This window comes from Nannobrachium achirus (assembly GCF_963921795.1).
Source record: "Nannobrachium achirus genome assembly, chromosome: 5".
In the NCBI taxonomy this organism is placed as follows: Eukaryota; Metazoa; Chordata; class Actinopteri; order Myctophiformes; family Myctophidae; genus Nannobrachium; species Nannobrachium achirus.
In genome coordinates this window covers 62710549-62732947 of record NC_137814.1, presented here as the reverse complement: position 1 = coordinate 62732947, position 22399 = coordinate 62710549, and the positions used below count along the sequence as shown (strand labels likewise).

Genomic DNA, 22399 nt, shown 5'->3' with positions numbered 1-22399 from the left:
ATGCTAACCGCTATTTCCGGTAATCCTATGCTAATGGTAAAAATGCTAATACTAAAAAAATTCTAATGATAACAAATGCTAATGCTTAAAAAGCTAATGTTAAAAATGGTAATTGTAATGCTAATGTTAACAAATGCTAATGCTAACAAATGTTAATGCTAATGTGTTAATGTTACAAATGCTAATGTTAGCTATGTCTTGGTGGCACCACGCCCCATGATGGACATCTTGGTGTTTCTCTCAGGTCTCAGCAGGATGGTATAACACTTTGGGCCAAATATTGCCATCAATAAACCAAAACTAGATGCTAAAATTGCAAATACTTCCACTACATCTGCATATTTGCCTGGAGAGCTGATATATGCTGGGATGAAGGCTATCCACACGGCACAGAAGATCAACATGCTGAAAGTGATTAACTTGGCTTCATTGAAGTTGTCTGGAAGATTCCTTGCCATGAATGCTAGGATGAAACTGAGGAGTGCCAGTAAACCAATATAACCTAGTAACACTGCAAAACCAACTGTTGATCCCACATCACACTGATAGACTATCTTATCACTGTTGTATTGTGTGTTTTTATGAGGAGTTGGTGAGGCAGAGACAAGCCAGACTATGCAGATAATTCCCTGGATGGAAGTAAGAGCCAGAACGGTTCCTCTCTGCTGCACAGCACCAAACCACTTCATAATGTCTGCTCCTCCAGGCTTGGAGGTCTTGAACACGGCCAACACCACCATAGTCTTTACCAGGATACAGGAAACACACAGGACGAAACTGATCCCAAACACTGCATGTCTCAGCTGACAAGTCCAGAGTCTGGGACGACCAATGAACAGAAGAGAACACAGGAAACACAGCATCAGTGACAGCAAAAGAAGGAAGCTGAGTTCTGAGTTGTTGGCGCGGACCATGGGTGTGTCTCGATGATAGATGAAGATTCCCAGGACAACGGCACAGATAAGCGTGCCTATCAATGAGATGGTTGTCAAGGTGATTCCCAGGGCCTCATGGTAGGAGAGGAACTCCAGGCTCTTGGGAACACAGTGGTCACGCTGGGGACTGGACCAGAAGTCCTCTGGACAACTGGTGCACTCTGTGGAATCTAACAAAGACGGCAAGGTTAAAGTGACAGACAAGGAAAGTACTGTATTATTTTAAAGATAACCTAAACTGCTATATCCCTTGTTGTTTTGCAGGAAAATCATGTTGGCAAGGTAACCACATTTCACTGAGATTGTGAAATTAAATCCACAGAGAAAGTAAATGAATGAATGAACGAAAAAGAAAATAAAATAGATTTTTTTTAAGTGTGCCTGCAGCTCGCTAAGTGTGTGCAACCTTGTGTAGCGGTTGGTGTTAGCATTAGCATTTTTAGCATTAACATTAACATCAGCAATAGCATTAGAATTTTTAACATTAGCATTTTAGCATCAGTATTTCTATTAGCATTAGCTTTAGCATCTAACATTTAGTTTTTAACATTTTTTGCATTTGCATTAACATTTTTAGCATTAGCTAGGATTAGCATTTTAGCATTAGCATTATTTTTTTTTGCATTAGCTAGCATTAGCATTTTTAGCATTAGCTAGCACTAGAATTTCTAACATTAGCATTTCTAATTAGCATTAGCATTTCTAACATTAGCATTAGCATGTATTAACATTAGCATTAGCATTTTTAACATTAGCATTTGTTAGCATTAGCATTTTAGCATTAACATTAGCATTAGCTTTTTTTTGCATTAGCATTTGTTTGCATTTGTTAGCATTAGCATTTTAAACATTATCATTAGTATTTTAGCTTTAGCTTCAGCATTAGCGGAAGTAGCGGTTAGGACTGTTGGTCAACCCACCAAGTTTGAGAGCAGTAAGCAGTAAGTGGAGGTATAGATGTTTAAAGCCCAGCCAATAGGAAGGCAGAGGGGGCGGGGCTTAAGCAATTATAGATCATTCCTATTGGCCATGTAAATACACACACCAAATTCCGAGACACTACAATGCTGCAAACTGAAGTTATGGTTGTTTAAAGCTCAGCCAATAGGAAGAGAGGGGTGGGGCTTCAGCAATTACAATTCATTCCTATTGGCTGTTTAAGTACACACAGCGAGTTTCGAGATGGTACCATGCTGCAAACTGGAGTTATAGCTGTTTAAAGCTCAGCCAATAGGAATATAGGGGTGGGGCTTAAGAGGGGGCGGGGCTTAAGTAATAAGTCCCTATTAGCCATTTAAGTCCAGACACCAAGTTTCAAGACGGTACCATGCTGTGAACTGGAGTTATGGCTGTTTAAAGCCCAGCCAATAGGAATACAGATGGGCAGGGTATATAAGAAAAAGAAGGTGCGCATCAGCAATGGTTTTCTCAATGGAGTGCTAGACCTAAAGTCAAATATACATAAAAAAATGGGCAGGGCTTAATCAATTACAGCTCATCCCTATTGGCCGGAAAAAGTCCAAAGTCTTGTGAGCGTTTTAAAGTTTAAATCACTTAGCTAGGCAAAAGTAAGCCAGAGTAATGTGGCGCCAAAGTTTATTTTATTTTTTATTTTATTTTTTGAGTCCCCCATTCAAAGTCAATGGGGATTTGGGCGTAGTTTTTTGCGAATTACGTTGCCAGGGTAACGCGGATTGGAAAGAAAAGTAATAGCAACCTATTTCCGGCCAAGCCGCACGTTTTGATCATAGACTGTAAAAGAAATATGGACGATGCGAAGCCATTGGTATCAATGCCACGAAAATTAAGCTTTTTTTATTACGCTGTATGGGTGTCGCCATCATTGTTTGAATGGTACCCCAGGAATCATAAGGAATGCTGTTGGCTGCCAACGGTCACGTGCAACCGCAGGGATACATGTGAGAATGTGGTCGGAGCCTCCCGAAATACAGCACACGAAGAAGAACACAGCCGGCTGGTATCAGTTTAGTTGGCCACGCCCCCCGCAACTTTATCTTCAAATTTTACATACATGGGACCATATTTGCTCAAAACGCATATCATGGTAATTGAAAGGCAGTTTTTTCACTAGTGACAGGGACCATAAAGTATTTATGACGATGTTTATTAAGGTTAGAAAATCAAAGATGAAAATGAATGGGGTCCAGTGGAGAACAAATCTTTTTGGTACCTCGCGGGGGGAAAACATCGCAAACTAGCAGCCAATCATGGGATCTTTCTCTTCCGGGAAAGCTTCATGAATAATCCAGGCAACAACACCCCTGGTTTTGATGTATATATTGTGCGGGTGGCGTAAATCGTGCAGCAGTTATTACATGCAGAAATTTGCGGGAATATTATATATATATACTTATATATATGAAACATCGGACAGTTCCGTCTTGATCACATGACTATAGAGATAATGTTTACCGTTTTGCATGATGTTTGGACAAAATCTCTAGGAGTAATAGGACAATCAAAAATGAATGTTGCAAACATCTGCCTTCTGGTGGCACTATAACAGGCCAATGTCAAATGAAAATTTGGGGCAGAGGTTCTGCTCTGGCACCCATGGTGTGTGTGTGTGTGTGTGTGTGTGTGTGTGTGTGTGTGTGTGTGTGTGTGTGTGCGTGTGTGTGTGTGTGTGTGTGTGTGTGTGTGTGTGTGTGTGTGTGTGTGTGTGTGTGTGTGTGTGTGTGTGTGTGTGTGCACAGTTTCACATCTATCGTGTCAGCGGTGCCGGAGATTATCTTTTTACAGACAGACAGACGGACACACAGACGCACAGGGTGAAAAACATAGTCTCGGCCACGCCCCTATGCCTGGCGGAGACAATAACTCTTGGATTGTTTGGATTGTATACTCAATTTACAGTGTTTATACTGTATGTCCAGTCCAGAGGACGGCGATGAAAATAAGTATTTTCTGTGCTAGCCCCAAATAAACCCAATCCATGAACCAACCTGTCTGATTGCTGATCTCTCCCTCAGAACAACCAATGCAGTCAAAGCAGCAGACAGGTTCTCCTTTCCTTCTGGCCACACGGGTTCCCGGAGAACAGCTCTCACTGCACACTGACCGAGGAGGCTACAGAGGAAAGTAACAATGATCAGTTTCAGTCTGAATTACACCATGAGTTCAATATTAGTCGTTTTAGAACGCCAAAGTGACCTTTTTGGTTTCAAAGCTCCAGAAGATTTTGTCTTCATCAAGGATGAGTTCTTCATCTCCGGAGGCTGACTTCTTGACCACACCCACATTGTGAACCTTCATGCTTCCATCAGGAAGCCACACCCAGTTCATGACATCATAGATTGGTAAAGGATCACCATTCTCATCAAATGATACATCATCACCAAATGACGTGGTGAAGTTGACCCTTTCCAGGTAATAGACAAGCTAGAAAGTGTGATGATGAAAAACATGTATATAAACACACACACACACACACACACACACACACACACACACACACACACACACACACACACACACATATATATATATATATATATATATATATATATATATATACATATATATATATATAAATGCGAGAAGTCTCTGCGTGTGTGTCTGTCTGTCTGTCTGTCTGTGTGTCTGTAATCCGCGTATCTCGAGAACCGTTCGTCCCACCGGATTCAGATTCGGCACGCGCGTTCCCCGCCGCGGCACGGAGTGCAGTGCCGGGTCTCGACCCGACCCGACGCGCGGTTTTCCCGAACCGGCGCGAAACGTTCGGAATCTCCTTATGCGGGGTTGATTGTTGACATCAGGCTGGCGGAGGAAATCGGCGAAAGCTCTGACTCATTGTGACATCACTTCATAAAAGGCTCTGACATCACGTACGCCACATGAGTCAACAAAAAATCTCTGTGAGTGTGTATGTATGTATGTAATCCGCGTATCTCGAGAACCGTTCGTCCCACAGGCACGCGCGTTCTCCATATATGGGCGTTCGTCCCACGGGCACGCGCGTTCTCTATATATGGGCATAAAATGAATGCCCCCATATATGGGCATAAAATGGATTGCAGACAGACAGATACAGATATCTCCATATATGGACATAAATGGACAGAGGCAAACAGATGGTCAAAGATCTCCATATATGGGCATAAAATGGACGCAGACAGACAGATACAGATATCTCCATATATGGGCATAAATGGACACAGGCAAACAGATGTTCAAAACGGGTCCTATGACAACAGGTATAATGAGGTTTGCATTAAAGGGGGAACCGGCACTGTGTCTGCAACACAGTTGGAGGCACAGACAGATACTCCATATATGGGCATAAAATGGACGCAGATAGACACATATCTCCATATATGGGCATAAAATGGACCCAGAACTATAACTGCAGTGATCTCCATATATGGACATAAAATGGACGCTTACAGACATACAGACAGATACAGATATCTCCATATATGGGCATAAATGGACACAGGCAGACAGATGGTCAAAACGGGTCCTATGAAAACAGGTATAATGGGGTTTGCATTAAAGGGCGGGGCATTCATTCCCTATTTACATTGTTCCGAGTTGGCCAGGTCGCTGACTAGATGCTGGGCCGCCCAAAGGGCGGCCCAGCTTCTAGTATATTAAATGGGCCCTGATGCCACAACGTTGGGAACCGTTATGGGCATATGCACTGATAAACATCAATCTCACCAAGGCGATTAGTATTACTTTACAACTGTTCCTGGCATAAGCAATATAAGTGGTTGCCTAGGGTCACAACCACTAAGGGAGCACAAATAACAGGGAGAATATTATTATTTTATTGTTTTACATATTGTTACATTATTTCATGTTTCTTCTATCCAAAGACTTGCGTCATTATTTTAATATCCAATAAAATGAAGATCTCACACAAGACACAACAGAATAAGTCAATATGCCTCCAAAATGAACATTTAGATCTGGTGCTGCAGTGGTTATGACTGTGTGTGTGTTTCTGAGCTGCCAGTCACGCGGCTGCTCCAGTCACTGTCGGTAATGAATCAATGTGTGATATACCGGTGACACCTGTATCCAGCCATATATATATATATATATATATATATATATATATATATATATATATATATATATATATATTAGGGCTGGGATGCGATTAAACATTTTAATCTAATTAATCACAGGCTCTGTGATTAATTAATCGCAATTAGCCTAATCGCATTTTAATCGCACATCGATATTTGACCTGAGAAGCATTTTCTTTTTTAAGTAAAACACATTTTGTTGTACGAGTGAATCAACGAGTGAGTTTTTTAAATCTACATTTTGCATCCACTGGGCCAAGCTATGATCGGTATTGGTAGCTTCCTTCAGCCAAATTGATATCATGCAAGTTCAATGCATTTCACTCAAAATGTATTCGCTTCGTGTTTTGCACTAATGTGCATTACGTTTTTTTTTTGTTCAATAAAGCCTCAAAATCCACCTCGCATAAAAGCTTTTGCGGATAATTAAAGTTTATTCGAATTTTGTGTTTCCATTAAAAGATTTAAGCACAAAAGCCTTAATGCGCATTAAGAGGCTTTATGGAAACGCCACAAGTGAGTACTGCATTTTTCAAATTATGAATTAATAATTCACCTGCCATGGCTGTATTGTCTGCAAACTGGCACAGCTGTCCCCAATGAAAGGCCCTCTTCCTGGCACACATTGCAACATGTCATGGAGGGCATGGGCCAGAGCATACACAGCCTTGTACACATTATACTCTGGTCTGAGGTCAGACACATCCAACAGTGATGTTTCTACTGTTCCTAGGTCCTCTTGTCCAGTACACACCCTTCCACCAGCAACCACCCACTCTGATGGAAGGGGTGCAAACTTACACTGAAATGTGATCTCCCAAAACCGCCTCACCTGAGGAAACACAATTAAGACTTAAATAAACCTTGTAAAACAGACATCACAGTGTTAAATTGCAGCTTAACCCTTAAGTTCTGTTCAGATTCACTACACCTTCGTTCTGTTCGGGTCATTTTGACCCGGTGGATATTTGGTTTAAAAAAAACAACACTAATATAAATTTTAACTTAACAAATCATCATGATACATTGACTTTGACTCAATACCAAACAATTCATATGATATATTTGGTAAATGTTTGCATTTCTGCTTTGCTATATCACATTAAACACTGAAAGAGCTAGGCGTTTTTACTGATTTAGCTGAAATCCATGTAAAAAAAACTACTTCATTTAATACTGGGCAATATTGCTCATGCTTATAGGAAGGGGGGGAGGGTTCGGAATGGGGCTTCGGAAGGGGGGTGTTAGAAGTGGGGGTGACTGTGTGTCTGTGTTTTGGCATAATACTGTGTATTTCTGTGCTTCCGGGTCAAAATGACCCGAACAGCACTTAAGGTTCAAAAAATATGAGGGGGGTGTAGCATGGGTGTAGTGCAAAAATATTTTTTTTACATGTTCATCTCAGAAGAATCTTTAAGGCCAGTGAGTTTCAGGTGGAAACATTTTTAACTTCTACCTTTTTTTTCCAAATGAAAATGTAAAACGGGTCAAAATGACCCGAACAGCACTTAAGGGTTAAATACAAAATGAAACAGAAATCTCACAATGCTATTTTCATTGCTTTCATGGTCATTGTCAGGATGTATTTTCTTTAAGAAGTCCTTGAGACCTGTTATCTCTCCACGACGAATGGCGACACCCAGGGTTCCTCTCAGGTATGGCATGAAGTGAGGAGTCTGGAGTCCAGTATATGTTGACCAGGACTCACTGGCCATCCATTGCAGACCTGTAACATTCTGCTTTATCACCTATTGTGTTGAACAGAATATAGTAAATTACCATTGAAGCCGATGGAATGCTTATTAATAGTTACTTGCACCAGCAGAGCGTGCAAGTACTGCGTTCAGTGCCGTCTGTTTCTGGCCGACAGTACAAAGGCAGATAGGGCCACACACCTACAAACTAAGCACCGATCGCAGTACGTGTGTGCCACAAGTGCAAGTATTCGAAATTTAAAATGCCTCAAATGTGTACTTAAGTACTGTACTTTAGTAAATGTACTTAGTTACTTTACATCACTGAATGCATCTTAAACCTAACCTCCTCCAGTAGTTTAGACATACGGCTCTCAAACACAAATGCAATGACGACGCGAGCTGTGGATTTCTTCATGACAGTGACAATCCTCTGAAGTTCATCTGGGTCAGAATCTATAGGCACAACCTCCATGTACGCTAGACAAGCCGAACCAGACTGGTCCAGCTCAGACTGTAAGGATCTGGCAGCATTGTGTCCATAGTCATTATCAATCAGCAGCATTCCTACCCAGGTCCACCTGAACCGCCTCATAATCTGGAGCATAGCTCGTACCTGGTTGGAGGGATACATCCTTAGTAGGGGTGTGAAAATACAATACAATACAATACACGTCACAATACAAGGTTGGCGATATATGGACAATAATCGTTCATTGACAGCGATACTATATGATAACATTATTTAAATACGATTCAGTAACCTATCCATTACATCTATCTGTGTGTAATGTATAAGTGTAGTAGAGGATTTGTCTTTAAGGGACAAAATAATTGCCATGGGTATAACTAAGTAAACTATGATTCACATTTTATTCGACCAAATTTGAACAATCTCACACCTTGACAGGCATGCAGAGATTCCACGCATTATAGATATGATACTGAATACAGTTAGGCCTATATGGCGTAAAGTCATTAAACCCCTCTTGTTTTAACATTGCTGTTTACAAGAAGTTCTTAGTATCGATAAAAAAATATTATTTGCAAGGTGTCTCAACTTTAGATTGTTTATTGTTTATTTGGATCCCCATTAGCTACTACCTTAGCAGCAGCTACTCTTCCTGGGGTCCACAGAGATAAAAAAAAAATCCATTACAAAACATTAATACATTTCACAGTACAATATAAGAAAGTTAAAAAATTGTCAAAATACAACCAAAATATAAAACAAATAAATAATTATGGTGAGTATTGAATATATGATACAAGTCACATTAAGTTCTGTTCAGATTCACTACACCTTCGTTCTGTTCGGGTCATTTTGACCCGGGGGAAATTTGTTTAAAAAAAAACTAATATAAATTTTAACTTAACAAATCATCATCATACATTGACTTTGTCTCAATTCCAAACAATTCATATGATATATATATGTGTTTGCTTTTATGCTTTACTATATCACATTAAACACTGAAAGAGCTAGGCGTTTTAAACTGATAGCTGAAATTCATGTACAATAAGAACTAAACACATATGAACATGGGAACACACATTAAATATATTTACATTCATAATTTCATAAAATATATATATAAAATAATATATTCATAATATATTCATAAAAAACAAGAGTAGTAAGATAGTATGAGGGCTGACTCACTTGCCAGAAAGCTGCGCAACAATAGCTGAGTTGATTTTTGGCAAGAGGTCAAGTTGTTAAACAACAGTAAAATGTCCCTGCCATCGTCCATTTCTGTTGAACAGGCTGGAGATGTATGTTACCATATTGGACAACCAATTTGGTTTTAAAAGAAAACACGGCACAGATATGTGTATTTATGCTTTAAAAGACATTATATCAAAGTATAGGAATCAAAATTCCACTATGTTTTTATGTTTTATTGATGCGTCTCGAGCATTTGACAGACTGAATCACTACAAGCTGTTTGATAAAATGTGCCAAAGAGGGGTACCTAGGTACATAATCAGAATTTTAGCATTTTGGTATGCACATCAGACAACGCAGGTGAAATGGGGTAATACAATGTCTGAACACTTTCTTGTTCGTAATGGGGTGAAACAAGGTGGGATTTTGTCCCCTTTTTTATTTAATCTGTACATGGATGATCTGTCAAGGGATTTGAACCTCTGTAGAACTGGCTGTGTCAATGGCAATATAGCTGTCAACCATCTCATGTATGCGGATGATTTGGTAATCTTTTCCCCGTATAGTGCAGGGTTGCTTCTGAGGATTTGTTCCCAGTATGGCACAGATTTTAATATTAAGTATAATGCCAAGAAGATTAGCATCCTGATTGTGCATAGTAGAGATGATAAAAGGGCTGTTTTCCCTAATTTTATCCTCAGTAACAATACTCTTATAGTATGCAAAGAGATTAAGTATCTCGGTCATCATATCTCTGACGATCTCTCTGATGACAAAGACATCCATAGACAACGTTGCAAACTGTATGCCCAGGCAAACATGTTAATGCGTAAATTTCACAAGTGCTCTGTAGATGTCAAGGTATCACTTTTTAAAGCATTCTGTACACCTTTGTATACTGCCCACTTGTGGAGCAATTACAAGGCTAGCAGTATGCAGAAGTTAAAGGTGGCTTACAATGACGCATTAAGGTTACTGGTTAGGGTACCAAGATGGCACAGTGCCAGCCAGCTGTTTGTTAACTTGGGGGTGCCTACTTGTCAAGCCCTGTTAAGAAACTTAATGTATAAATGTATGCGTCGTCTAGAAGAGTCTGAAAACGGTATCATTGTGATCTTAACTAACCCTGTGAAGTGTTCCAATCGGTTCTCGTCCATGCTCAGGAGACATTGGCGTAATAGCCTCTACAGACTGTGAGCATATATTTATTATTCTCTTTTATCTGACCTTTGTAATTTTTTAATGATTTTATTTTTATGTTGTTACCGTTTTTATGTTTTATGTTTTGTCATTTCTATGTTATATGGACCTGAGTCTGAAATAAAGATTGATTATTAATGTCACATATGAATGTATGTATACACTAGGAAGCACATGCTTCACAAACACAGACTGCATGTGAGGCACATTATGAGTTTCTTGCACCTCCTGCAAGCAGTCTGTCTTCCTGTCTGCTGTTGTAGGATACAATGAACAGCGCTTTCTCTTGCCAGATGCTTCAACTCTAAGTTCACGGTTTATTTGACCATTTCTATCATTTGGATTGTTTGGAATTGAGACAAAGTCATTAGAGGGTAAAACAAATGAGGGGTTGTAGCATGGGTGTAGTGCAAAAAGGTTTTTGTACATGTTTATCACAGAAGAATCTGTAAGGCCAGTGAGTTTCAGGTGGAAAAATATAAACTTCAACCTTTTTCTTTCAAATGTAAATGTAAAACAGGTCAAAATGACCCGAACAGAACTTAAGGGTTAAACAATATGTTGCTGCTTATGTTTTAAATCTATGGTTTGATCTGACATTTGGCCAAAAAGTCAGAAATTGGAATGTTTGGAAATTGGGTTTATGCTATAACTTACTGCAATAGAATGAAGTTTTATGACTATAGTACATTTTTTCTTGATCACCACCAAGGGGGGTCCAGGGACTGCAGATGAAAATTAGCCTACGGCTAACTCTGGCTCATTTACATTGAAGTGAAAAACTGACATGTCGATTAATGAGTACGGTCCCTGTCAAATAAACAAACTTTCAACTTTACATAAGCCTACCGATATAGTTTGATCATTGAAAGTAAAATAGTTTGATCATTGAAATTCAAATTGATTGCTTAGGCTAGATTATTCAAATAGTGAATCTCCTTCACAGATTCCACAACAGAAAAGGTTTAGATAAACTTTTTGTTTGATGCCATCAATAGAAAAGACCTTCAGCAGCAGCAGCAGCAGCAGCAGTATAGTAAGGGGAACATAAGAAAATTTGCGAAGTAAATCGTTGCCAAGAAATTTCTTCACCAATGTGTTTCTAATGGTGTGTAATAATATGTACTAAAAGGTTGAAATTCAACTCCTGGGGGAAACCTCATAAAAAAATGATTTGTGTTTATGTCCCATTAACTTTACTATACAGGAAAAAACACAGAAAATAAATATGCTTTAAGTAACATGTGAGGGGTCAAACTAGGGGTTTTTCATGATGCTGAATCCATTGCAAGCATTGTTTTGCACAAAAAACATTCCATGGGCGACAAATGGCCCCCACAAAACGGTGAAAAGTGATGATTCATCTCTAAACCATCGTTTTGTGGGTCCGATTTTAGCCCAAGGAATGTTTTTCGTGCAAAACAAATGCTTGCAATGGATTCAGCATCATGAAAAACCCCTAGTTTGACCCCTCACATGTTACTTAAAGCATATTTATTTTTTGTGTTTTTTTTTCCTGTAGGCCTATAGTAAATTAATGGGACACAAACACAAATCAGTTTTTTTATGAGGTTTCCCCCAGGAGATGAATTTCAACCTTTTAGTAAATATTATTACACACCTTTAGAAACACATTGGTGAAGAAATTTCTTGGTAACGATTTACTTTGCAGATTGGTCAAATCTTATAAAATCCCCTTACTAGTAGTAATACTAACAATCAAATCAGAGATGATGCAATGTCTTATTACACAAAGGGAGGTATTTGTCAAGTGTGTGGAACATGTACATTACAATTCTCAAAGTGGGGTCAGGGGACACCATTGACTATTAAATAAATAAACAAATCTTGGAAGAAAATGGGACGGTTTTGAAATATTTTGGAAACACAAATCTTGTATGGAGGTCCCTGGCACAAAATATTTTCAGATTCCATGGCCAAATACTTTAGGGCCGATGCATACTCCTACTCCGCTTTTAGAGCCAACACTCTAAACTACAATATGACGTCTTTCGGCTGTTCGTTGCCACCATGATTGTGTGACTCCCCGAACCGAACAGAAATAAATTTGTCTCTAAAAGTGGAGTATGCATTGGCCCTTAGGGGTCCTTGACATGAAAAGGTTTGAGAAACGCTGTACTACTATATAGCAACAGATCTAAAGTCCAAAGAAATTAACCTGAAAAGCGTCACTTGGGATCGTTCTAAAGAAGGATGGGAACTGGTGATGGTCACTCAGACAGGAGCAGGTGGCAAAGTAACTGACCTGAAAAGGTACAACACATCCGTTCTCTAATAATACAAAATCTATTTAACAAAATAGATTTTCTCTGCAAACAGAGAATATGAGCATATGGCAATATGAGAACAAGCTTAGTGGCATTGTGGTTAGAGTGTCTGCCCTGAAACTGGGAGGTTGGGGTTCGATCCCCGGCCGGGTCATGCCAAATACTCTGAAAAATGGCACCGAGTGCTTCCCAGCTTGGCACTCAGCATCAAGGGTTGAATTGTGGGGATGAGTCCCTGCGACTGACTAGCGTCATGTCCAGGGGGTGTTCTTGTACATGAAGCTGCCTCACGCTACATAAACAGGAGATAGGCTCTTTTCCCTATGGGCCTCATGGCTGGGCAAGGCTTACTTATAATATGAGAACATAACAATAAGCATGCAATATTGTAGTGAAATGGGGTTCAAGTAGAATACTCACCTCGGGCACTCTGTATAAACCTAATATTCTCGCAATAGCAATAGAACTAGTTGAGGACGCAGTACCCACAATTCCTAGCACTGGAGGGGAGCCAACACATCTCTCATCCAACTGAAACTGCTCCTCTCTCCCAGTGACCAATGACAATGCTGCACGGAATGCAATTCCAAGCGTCTGACAGGTGTCATAGAGACTATATCCCAGAGTCACATTGGGTAGTAGGCTGCTGTTTCTGTTGATCTCATTAATGGCAAAAGCCATTGTCTGTGCAAACCTGAAGCCTTCAATGTCAAATCTAACAGAGAATTCCACTGTAAGCAAACATGTCTTGGTAGAAAAATACTTCAACTACTCCTATGATACTATATCATCAACAACGGTACGGTCTTGCTTGCTATTGTATTTGTGATACTTACTAGTGGTGTAACGATCCATTTTAACAGCGATACGATACACATCAATACATGGTTAACGATATGATACATGGACAATTTCATTCATGGCAATATGATACAATTCGATTCAATGATTTAAAATTGATATAGTAACTATTTAGCAAAGAAATTAAATCAGTGTAAAACGTGTAAAAAATCTTATTATGGAAGTAAACACTGTGATTATCTAGCAAACCCTTGGACATTATATTTCAACACATATGGACAAACCTACCTTGACATGAACACACAGATTACACACATTTATCGATAGAACATGAGTATCTATATGGAATGGAAAGTATAATTGCTGTAGACTCCTCTTTTTAATTTTCTTTCTTAAAATTCAATTATTTGATCAATTACTTGCATTGCAAAACGATTCGATTCCGATTGCCGCATTTTAAAACAATACGATACGATACAAAGCCAAAACGGTACGATGTTTTGCTTTTGCATACAATATAGTAGATCATTGCAAATTAAAATCGATTTTTCGATTCAGTTACTATATCGTTACACCCCTAATGCTTACCCATAGCAAGTGGGCTCCTGTTGCTTGGAGGAGAAAGACAACTCAGAGTAGACAGAGTAGAGGTGGATATAAAACAAGCCACCCAGAATAAAATCTCCGGCCTTGTACATTCTGTTCATATTAAACTGTTCCTGTAACTCACAAGAAGAGGAAGGTGAGGAAGTCAAAGCAGAGAATGAAGAGAACAATATCAAGGTCAAGTACATGTATGAAAGCAGGTGTGTGTCTAGAGAAGACCTCATGACTGTCCTCCTCTGTCTAACACACCCGTCTCTAAATACATTGTCCAACTTTATACACAGTGCTGTGCCATCCCCTGTGCCACGTTATGGCATTACGTAATCTTTCACACGACCCATCTGGGCAGAGGAAGTAGAGTAGAGGCAGTGCTTAACATAAAATGTCTCATAAACAAATAATGTGATTGACACAGTATCTCATATTGGCCAATATTCATTCACTTTTGGTCATGTATTATGGAGTTTAGAAAATCATTTATATTAAAAAGGCAATTTTTGAAACAGTTTGTATCGGGAAATTAAATGACAGTGACCAGCTGACTTAAAACAGCAGGTTCATTATAAATCGTAGTTGCAACAGTCATATATTATGGGGAATGTAAAATGTATCCCGTCTTGAAAAAGCCCCCAACCTTACAGAACTTGCACTACAAAAATGGAATACTTACAGGAATAGTTCACCCAAAAGATGACACACCCCATGAAGCCTTGAATTCATGGAGTCACTCCACAAGTCTCCTACCGGAGACTCCGCAGGTCATCAAATTATTGATTGATATTAATGTGTTAATGTGAGGAACTCTCATATGTTATTGTCTCCGACAGGCCGAAGGTGTGGCCGAGACTATGTTGCTGCCCCTGTCCGTCCATTTGTCAGTCCGTGTGTGTGTCTGTCTGTGAGCAGGCTGAGCAGCTGATCTCAAGCAAAAAAACCTTTGGACAAATTGGCTTGTCGCACCACCATCAGGCTGACTTTTGAGCGGTGGTCACACCACTCCTAAGCATGAGTGTGTTTGTAGCTTTGTTACTATGATACTATCACTATGTTACTATCTATGCGTGTATGTAGCCTGAGCATGCTGCAATACCGCTGGGGACCAAGTGGTGCTGTTGCGTCACACACACACACACACACACACACACACACACACACACACACACACACACACACACACAAAAAAAAACACACTTTTGCACACGCACTCACACACACACACACGCACACACACACACACAAATGTGCATGCACACACACACACACACACACACACGCAACCCTGAAATGAACTGCTACACACACACACAGCCACGCGCGTACACACACACACACACACACACACACACACACACACACACACACACACACACACACACACACACACACACACACACAAACACACACGCACCACCTCTCTCACTTCAAACATTAGCCATTTGATCAAGACTGATCTGTCCAATTTCTGAGCAGCTATAGCTCCAACATCTGGCTTTGTCCGGTCAATAACCGATGGGAAAAACGTTAAAAAAAATGTCCGGGGCTTATCCTTGGAGACCCAATTCACTGCAGCCTCCGACGACACACTGCAGAGCCAGTGCAGAGCCAGCAGCAGAGCTAGAGCAGTTAATCTGGAAGAAATCTCTTCAATCCTTTACATTTTATTATAGGCCTACCAAATAATGTATTTTGCATCATAACTCCTGAACCAAGCATGATGATACAGACAGTGTTGTACCCGAACCTGTTCAATGAACGATCGTTCATGAACACGTTCATATTTTGGGCGAACGTGAACTGAACGTTCTTTGTTTTCGCTTGATGAACGATATTGTCGAACGCGTTCATTCTGACGCCCGTGAACGGCGTTCGTCGGCCGTTCATGCGGCGGTCCGCGCCTCCGCGGTCGTCTGTCCTCTCGTCTCTCTTTTCATTCACATGCTCCAATAGCACGCACTGCAAGCAGCTCCTCGCGAACGTTGATATGCGGTGCTTTCTGCAGCTGGGTGCTTCATCACATGAAGCACTGTGAATCTCCTCGTTACGTCTCGCAGTCGCAACTCGCAAGTAAAGCCTGACTATACTTTGTCGTATGTGTGTTGCACAGCGAAAATAGCTGATCTGTAAGCTCACAACGTGTCGCATCCACGAGACGTGAGCTTGTAGATCAGCTATTTTAACCAACGCGGAAACATGCTGTGCGCGAGGTTTCGAAACTTCTGCCTTCAGCCCTTCACAATAAGGGTGCAGGAAGACTGGGCACCTAAATATTGTGGGCACCTCAATGTTAAGTTGGATGAAATTATTGCTGTGTGTCGTTCTATATGGGCTGTGTCAATAACCTTGACAAATAATAGCTTGCAGCAACGTCTAAACATTTGTTTTCCCTTTTTTTTTAATAGCCAAAAGTATAAAACATATTATGGTTAAAAAAATAACTTCATTTTAGAAGTTTTAAACTTGAACTTGAACTAGTTCATTTTGAAAGTGAACTTTCCCAACACTGAATACAGAATATGTGATGTCTACACCTATGTTTTGATGGCCAAGGATGACAAATCATATCATATCATATCATATCATATCATATCATATCATATCATATCATATCATATCATATCATATCATAATCTGTCCAGGTGAATAGTTAGTGGTCAATTCATTGACAGAAAGAATATACATCTTTATCTTTTGCATACAAGTTGTGTAGATTTTTAGAAATATAAACCTTTGGTTCATTGCCTTAGGACCACAAGGTCATGGGTATGATCCCGGGCATTGCTAACTCAGTATATGAGTAGCATCGTTTGGGTGTGTACATTTTTGAACAGTACTCCAACGTATTTTGTCTGAAAATCAAGGAAGTTAGTAGACAGTATCTCTACAGTCATGTGCTCTAAAGGAATCTGTCCCATTTGCCATATTCTATCCTGATTGGCTAAGATTGGCTTCCACATTTTGCAGATTTGGTGCGTTTAAAAAAAAAAAAAAAAAAATCTCAAATCATGAACACAGCATGCAATTTTGATGAACCTGTGCAAGCACATTCCCACCAGGCCGAGGAAGAAGTGTCAAATCAGACTCATGGTGGCACTATAACAGGCCGATTTGTGTTTTTACCTATTACTCCACCGATCAGTGTAAAACTTTGTTTGCGCACTTCCCAGAGGCCAAGGAAAAAGCTTTGCCCTGCATTTTTCACATTTGCCTTTTATAGCGCCACCAGGAGGCCGATGGTAGGTAAAACACATAATACTCCTTCAGATTTCATCCAAAATGCGTGAAATTTTGCACACAAATTCCCACTAGGTCAAGGAACAGATGCCACCCTTCTCACATTGGCCTGTTATAGCGCAACCAGCGGGTCAACTTTTGCATAACATACTTTTGGAACAAAATGCCTCAAATCCCGCATGCAGCGTCTGATTGCCGTGAAAGGCCCAAGAACACGTGGCACCCTTTTCACTTTGGCCTATTATAGAGCCACCAGGAGGCCAAAAAAAACCTACCTGACCTGCCGGAGACCTGTTTTCGGAAGAACACTGCTTCTAGTTTTTCTTTGATTTCTTTTCCCACTTTCCTTACTTTTACAGCTTTTCCGCTGCTTTTTTCCTTTCCTACTTTTATCTGGCTTGGCCACTTTATCGCTGCTTGCAGCTATATTTAAATTTAAATTTGTCCAAATGGAAACACATATTTTCTCAAAGATTCTGGACAGTAAGCCTATTTGAATAAACCAAGTATTTGTCTACCTCTGTTGGAGGAATCAAAGAAAGACATTTCCTGTTAATGGCCAAACCAGGGAGTTCATTGTATACTGCTGTGACATTCTATCTGACTTCTATTTGTTATTCAGAAATACTCTTCCTCATAGAAACAGATGTTACCATATTCTCAGAAGTTGAAGTAAAGGTTGTTGATAATCATTACATAGAGAGTCCAAATGAATATTATTGTAGTAGCACATATAATGGATTGTAGCCTATATAATTTCCGGATGATTACAATATATATATATATATATATATATATATATATATATATATATATATATATATATATACACAAACATTTATATGATAAATAGGGGAAAAAATGTCTTTACAAGTCTAAATAATTCAAATAGATAAACTATGTAGGCTACAATATTATTCCTCTTTGAAAGCTATCTAATCAATATACATTTATTATTGCCTTTATAAATGTCTTTACAAGTCTAAATAATTCAAATAGATAAACTATTATTATTCCTCTTTGAAAGCTATCTAATCAATATACATTTATTATTGCCTTTATAAAGGGTGAAGGCTCATTGTCATTGCACATTGCAGGAATGCTCTCAAAGCTTTGTAGAACTAGACACCCATAGACTGAATAGACTATTCACATAAAACAATGAATAACAATGTCTAATGAATATGCCATACAGAGACTTACATAAAATGGGTTTGGAACACAAAATCGAATGGTGAAAAAATGTTGTACTTTATTGTTATGTTTTCTGTACAGGTAGTACAACTTGTTTTTGTTCAGCTTCCTTTCAGACAATGCATTCATTATTCCCCATTACTGCTCAAATGTTTAAGAAAAGAATAGAGGTGGAAGGGAAGATGTAGAAGCGTTGAAAATCCTTGGAGAATGAAGAGACGATCCAATACGCTGTTTATAGTTGCCTTAAAAACTGAAAAAACTACGCCCCTAGTGTTGGAAAGGAGAACTGTCCCAACCACACTCACGTACGCCTGGTTCTAGGAGGCTGGCGTCATGACGTCATCAATGTTTATACAGGAACACACTGGAAGACCAGGGGACACGAGCTGAAGTGGAATTTTGCACTTTTATCAAGTTTATATAAACGGATTTGCCTATGACCGCAGGGATGCCGTTATGAGGTGAAAATCGTCTATGCGGTCCGGCCGAAAATCACAACAATGCAGTAATGGATGTAAACAACACCTGGACCCGTTTTTTAATTACAAAATGATATAAAAAAAAAGGTAAGAGACCCTTTTAGGGAGGAATTCTCCTTTAACCCTTAAGTTCTGTTCAGATTCACTACACCTTCGTTCTGTTCGGGTCATTTTGACCCGGGGGATATTTGGTTTAAAAAAAACAACACTAATATAAATTTTAACTTAACAAATCATCATGATACATTGACTTTGACTCAATACCAAACAATTCATATGATATATATGGTAAATGTTTGCATTTCTGCTTTGCTATATCACATTAAACACTGAACGAGCTAGGCGTTTTTACTGATTTAGCTGGAATTCATGTAAAAAAACGACTTTATTTAATACTGGGCAATATTGCTCATGCTTATAGGAAAAAATGAAAATCAGACAGGGGGGGCTTCGGAAGGGGGGTGTTAGAAGGGGGGGGGGGCTGTGTGTCTGTGTTTTGGCACAATACTGTCTATTTCTGTGCATAATTATGTGCTTCCGGGTCAAAATGACCCGAACAGCACTTAAGGTTCAAAAAATATGAGGGGGGTGTAGCATGGGTGTAGCGCAAAAATATTTTTTTTACACGTTCATCTCAGAAGAATCTTTAAGGCCAGTGAGTTTCAGGTGGAAAAAATGTAAACTTCTACCTTTTTTTTTCAAATGAAAACGTAAAACGGGTCAAAATGACCCGAACAGAACTTAAGGGTTAAGGTAGTTTTAGAACAGATACATAATATACTTTTAATTTGCGATTAATCGCGATTAACTATGGACAATCATGTGATTAAACAGATTAAATATTGTAATTGATCCCCAGCTCTAATTTTTACAGCTTTTGTTCATTTTAAGCTCAGGGAAGCCCAAAACGAGAGTGAATGCCAGCAGAACAGTATTGCAGGCCATTTTGGCCGACGTTTGGCTGTGTTGCTCATTCCACTTATTTAGCTATACACATACAAATACTCTTAGCTAATTATTCTCTTTTTGCTGTGTTTTCTTTTAGTTTAACCTAGGCTCAAAACCTAGATATGTTGGATGAAAATGAGCTCCCAGAAAAGGCATGCAACATTGCAGTGATTCCGCAAAGTGAGAAAGATGCTGTCCTCAGTGATTGTTATAGCGATGGGTCAGACATGGGCTATGAGGGGCAAACAGGCCATTTGCCAGCCAGACTGGTGGATGCAAATGCTGAAGTCATGCAAGTAGATGAGTGGAACGATAATCCCAACACCACACCCCTTTCCCCCATCCACCATACCTGCTCTCCCACACTCAACCATAATAATGCGAGCCAGCCAAAAGACTCAGCCACCACCAGCCGCCAGAGGGTCCAGTCAGAAGACTTAAGGGCCACTAGCCACCGTAGGGACCAGCCAATGTCTCAGCTGCCACTAGCCGCCATAGTGGCCAGTCACAAGACTCAAGGGCCACTGGCCACCATAGGGGCCAGTCAGAAGACTCAACAGCCACTAGCCGTCAGAGGGGCCAGTCAGAAGACTCTAGGCCTAGGGCCACTAGCCGCCAGAGAGGCCAGCCAGAAGATCCAAGAACAAAGCTTGATGTGGTCAAAAATAAAGATAGAGTTTTCAAACGTTCAAAGAGGCCTACCATCGCTGAGATTCCAGAACACATAGTATACAGCCCCAATGCTGCAGAATATGTGAAACAAAGCTGTCCCAACCCAATGGATCTTTTCCTACACATGTATCCACCCACCCTGAGAGAAAACACTGTTGAAATGTCCAACCTCTACTCCACCCAGACCAAGGGCAAGCACCTGAATCTGAGTATGGATGAGCTCCTCACCTTCTATGTGATTCTCATCACAAGTGGATACAGCACTGTACCAATAAGACACATGTACTGGTCGGCTGACAGTGATGTACAGTGTACACAATGAGATCATTTCAGATGTGTGGCGGAGAAACCGCTTCGATGAAATAATGTCCTCAGTTCATGTGGTTGACAACACAAAGATCACTGATGACCCATCTTTTAAGGTTAGACCAATCTTCTCTGAGCTCAATCAGTCATACAGTCATGCCATTTCAGGAATGGCTGTCAGTGGATGAGAGCATGATCCCATACTATGGCCGACATGGATGTAAGCAATTCATCAGAAGTAAACCAATTTGTTTTGGTTACAAGCTATGGAGCCTTGCCTCATCTAGTGGATACATGTACCACATGGAGCCATATGCTGGATTGCACGCCCTCCTCCCTGAAAACAGGGCTGGGTTAGGGACCCAATGCTGTCCTCGGTCTGGCAAAGCAAGCTCAGGTGCCTCAAAGTGTTCATCCGTGACAACTTGTTCACCACACTTTCACTCCTCGATGAGATGACAAAAAGAGGATATGTGAGCTCTGGAACGCTAAGGCAGAAAAGCCTGTTTGGCATCCCATTCACACCACAGATATGACTTCATGAAGCTGCCCCGGGGAACCACTGAAGTACTCTGCCAAGGAGAGAAGCTGCTGGTCCGTTGGAAGGACAACAGCATTGATCACAGTGGCAAGCAACAGTGAGACTACTATCAATAGATGGAACAGGCAGCGACGTGCCATTGAGCGAGTCAAACAACCAGTGTGTGTCAGCAGATACAATAAGCACATCGGTGGTGTTGACCTTCATGACCAACAGGTGTTAAAGAGGTGGTGCCATAGTTTTGTACTTTTTCTGTTTTTCATGTGTCTAGGAGGTTGAAAGTACTTCATTAGACCCCCTGATGTGTTTTTTTTTTTGTTGAAAAATGACGTATTCTCTTAGTATTTGTTTGTTTTCTCTTGGAGGCTGCCACCTTGTGGCCAAAAGTGTCAGTTAAAAAACACATATACTAAGGGTGTCACAGTATCAACTCCCCAATTGCCATTCACCCAACACTGTGGGGTGATATAGGCCTATATCAGCTGGGTCACCACCCACCATGCCATCCATGCATACTTAATGAACTGGGGGTGTGGCCACATAAAAACCCAATTTTAACGCTTTCTGTATACTTTTTTGGAAAAAATCTTCCTCCTAGTATAATCATAATACCTGATAATCATGTTTTAGAGGGGGGGGGGGGGGGGGGGGATCATGGCACCACCTCTTTAAGGTGCCATGTGGTGGTGGTGGCCCATCTTTGCATGGTCTCTCAACAGTGCACTGGTGAACAGCCACCTCTTTTACAGAGATGTCATCGGAGGGACCATCGACG

The 22399-nt window shown here is 40.2% G+C and overlaps 1 protein-coding gene across 1 annotated transcript; it reads right to left on the bottom strand.

Moving 5' to 3' along the window:
- Nucleotides 1-191: 191 nt before the first annotated feature.
- Nucleotides 192-14438, bottom strand: LOC308285254 (extracellular calcium-sensing receptor-like; the record flags this gene model as incomplete). Its single annotated transcript, XM_080725972.1, has 9 exons — nt 192-1105; nt 3902-4025; nt 4110-4337; nt 6549-6824; nt 7537-7740; nt 8033-8302; nt 12735-12821; nt 13264-13558; nt 14233-14438. The coding sequence occupies 9 exons, from the start codon at nt 14436-14438 to the stop codon at nt 192-194; spliced, it is 2604 nt and encodes an 867-aa protein (XP_080582098.1).
- Between the last annotated feature and the right edge of the window lie 7961 nt (nt 14439-22399).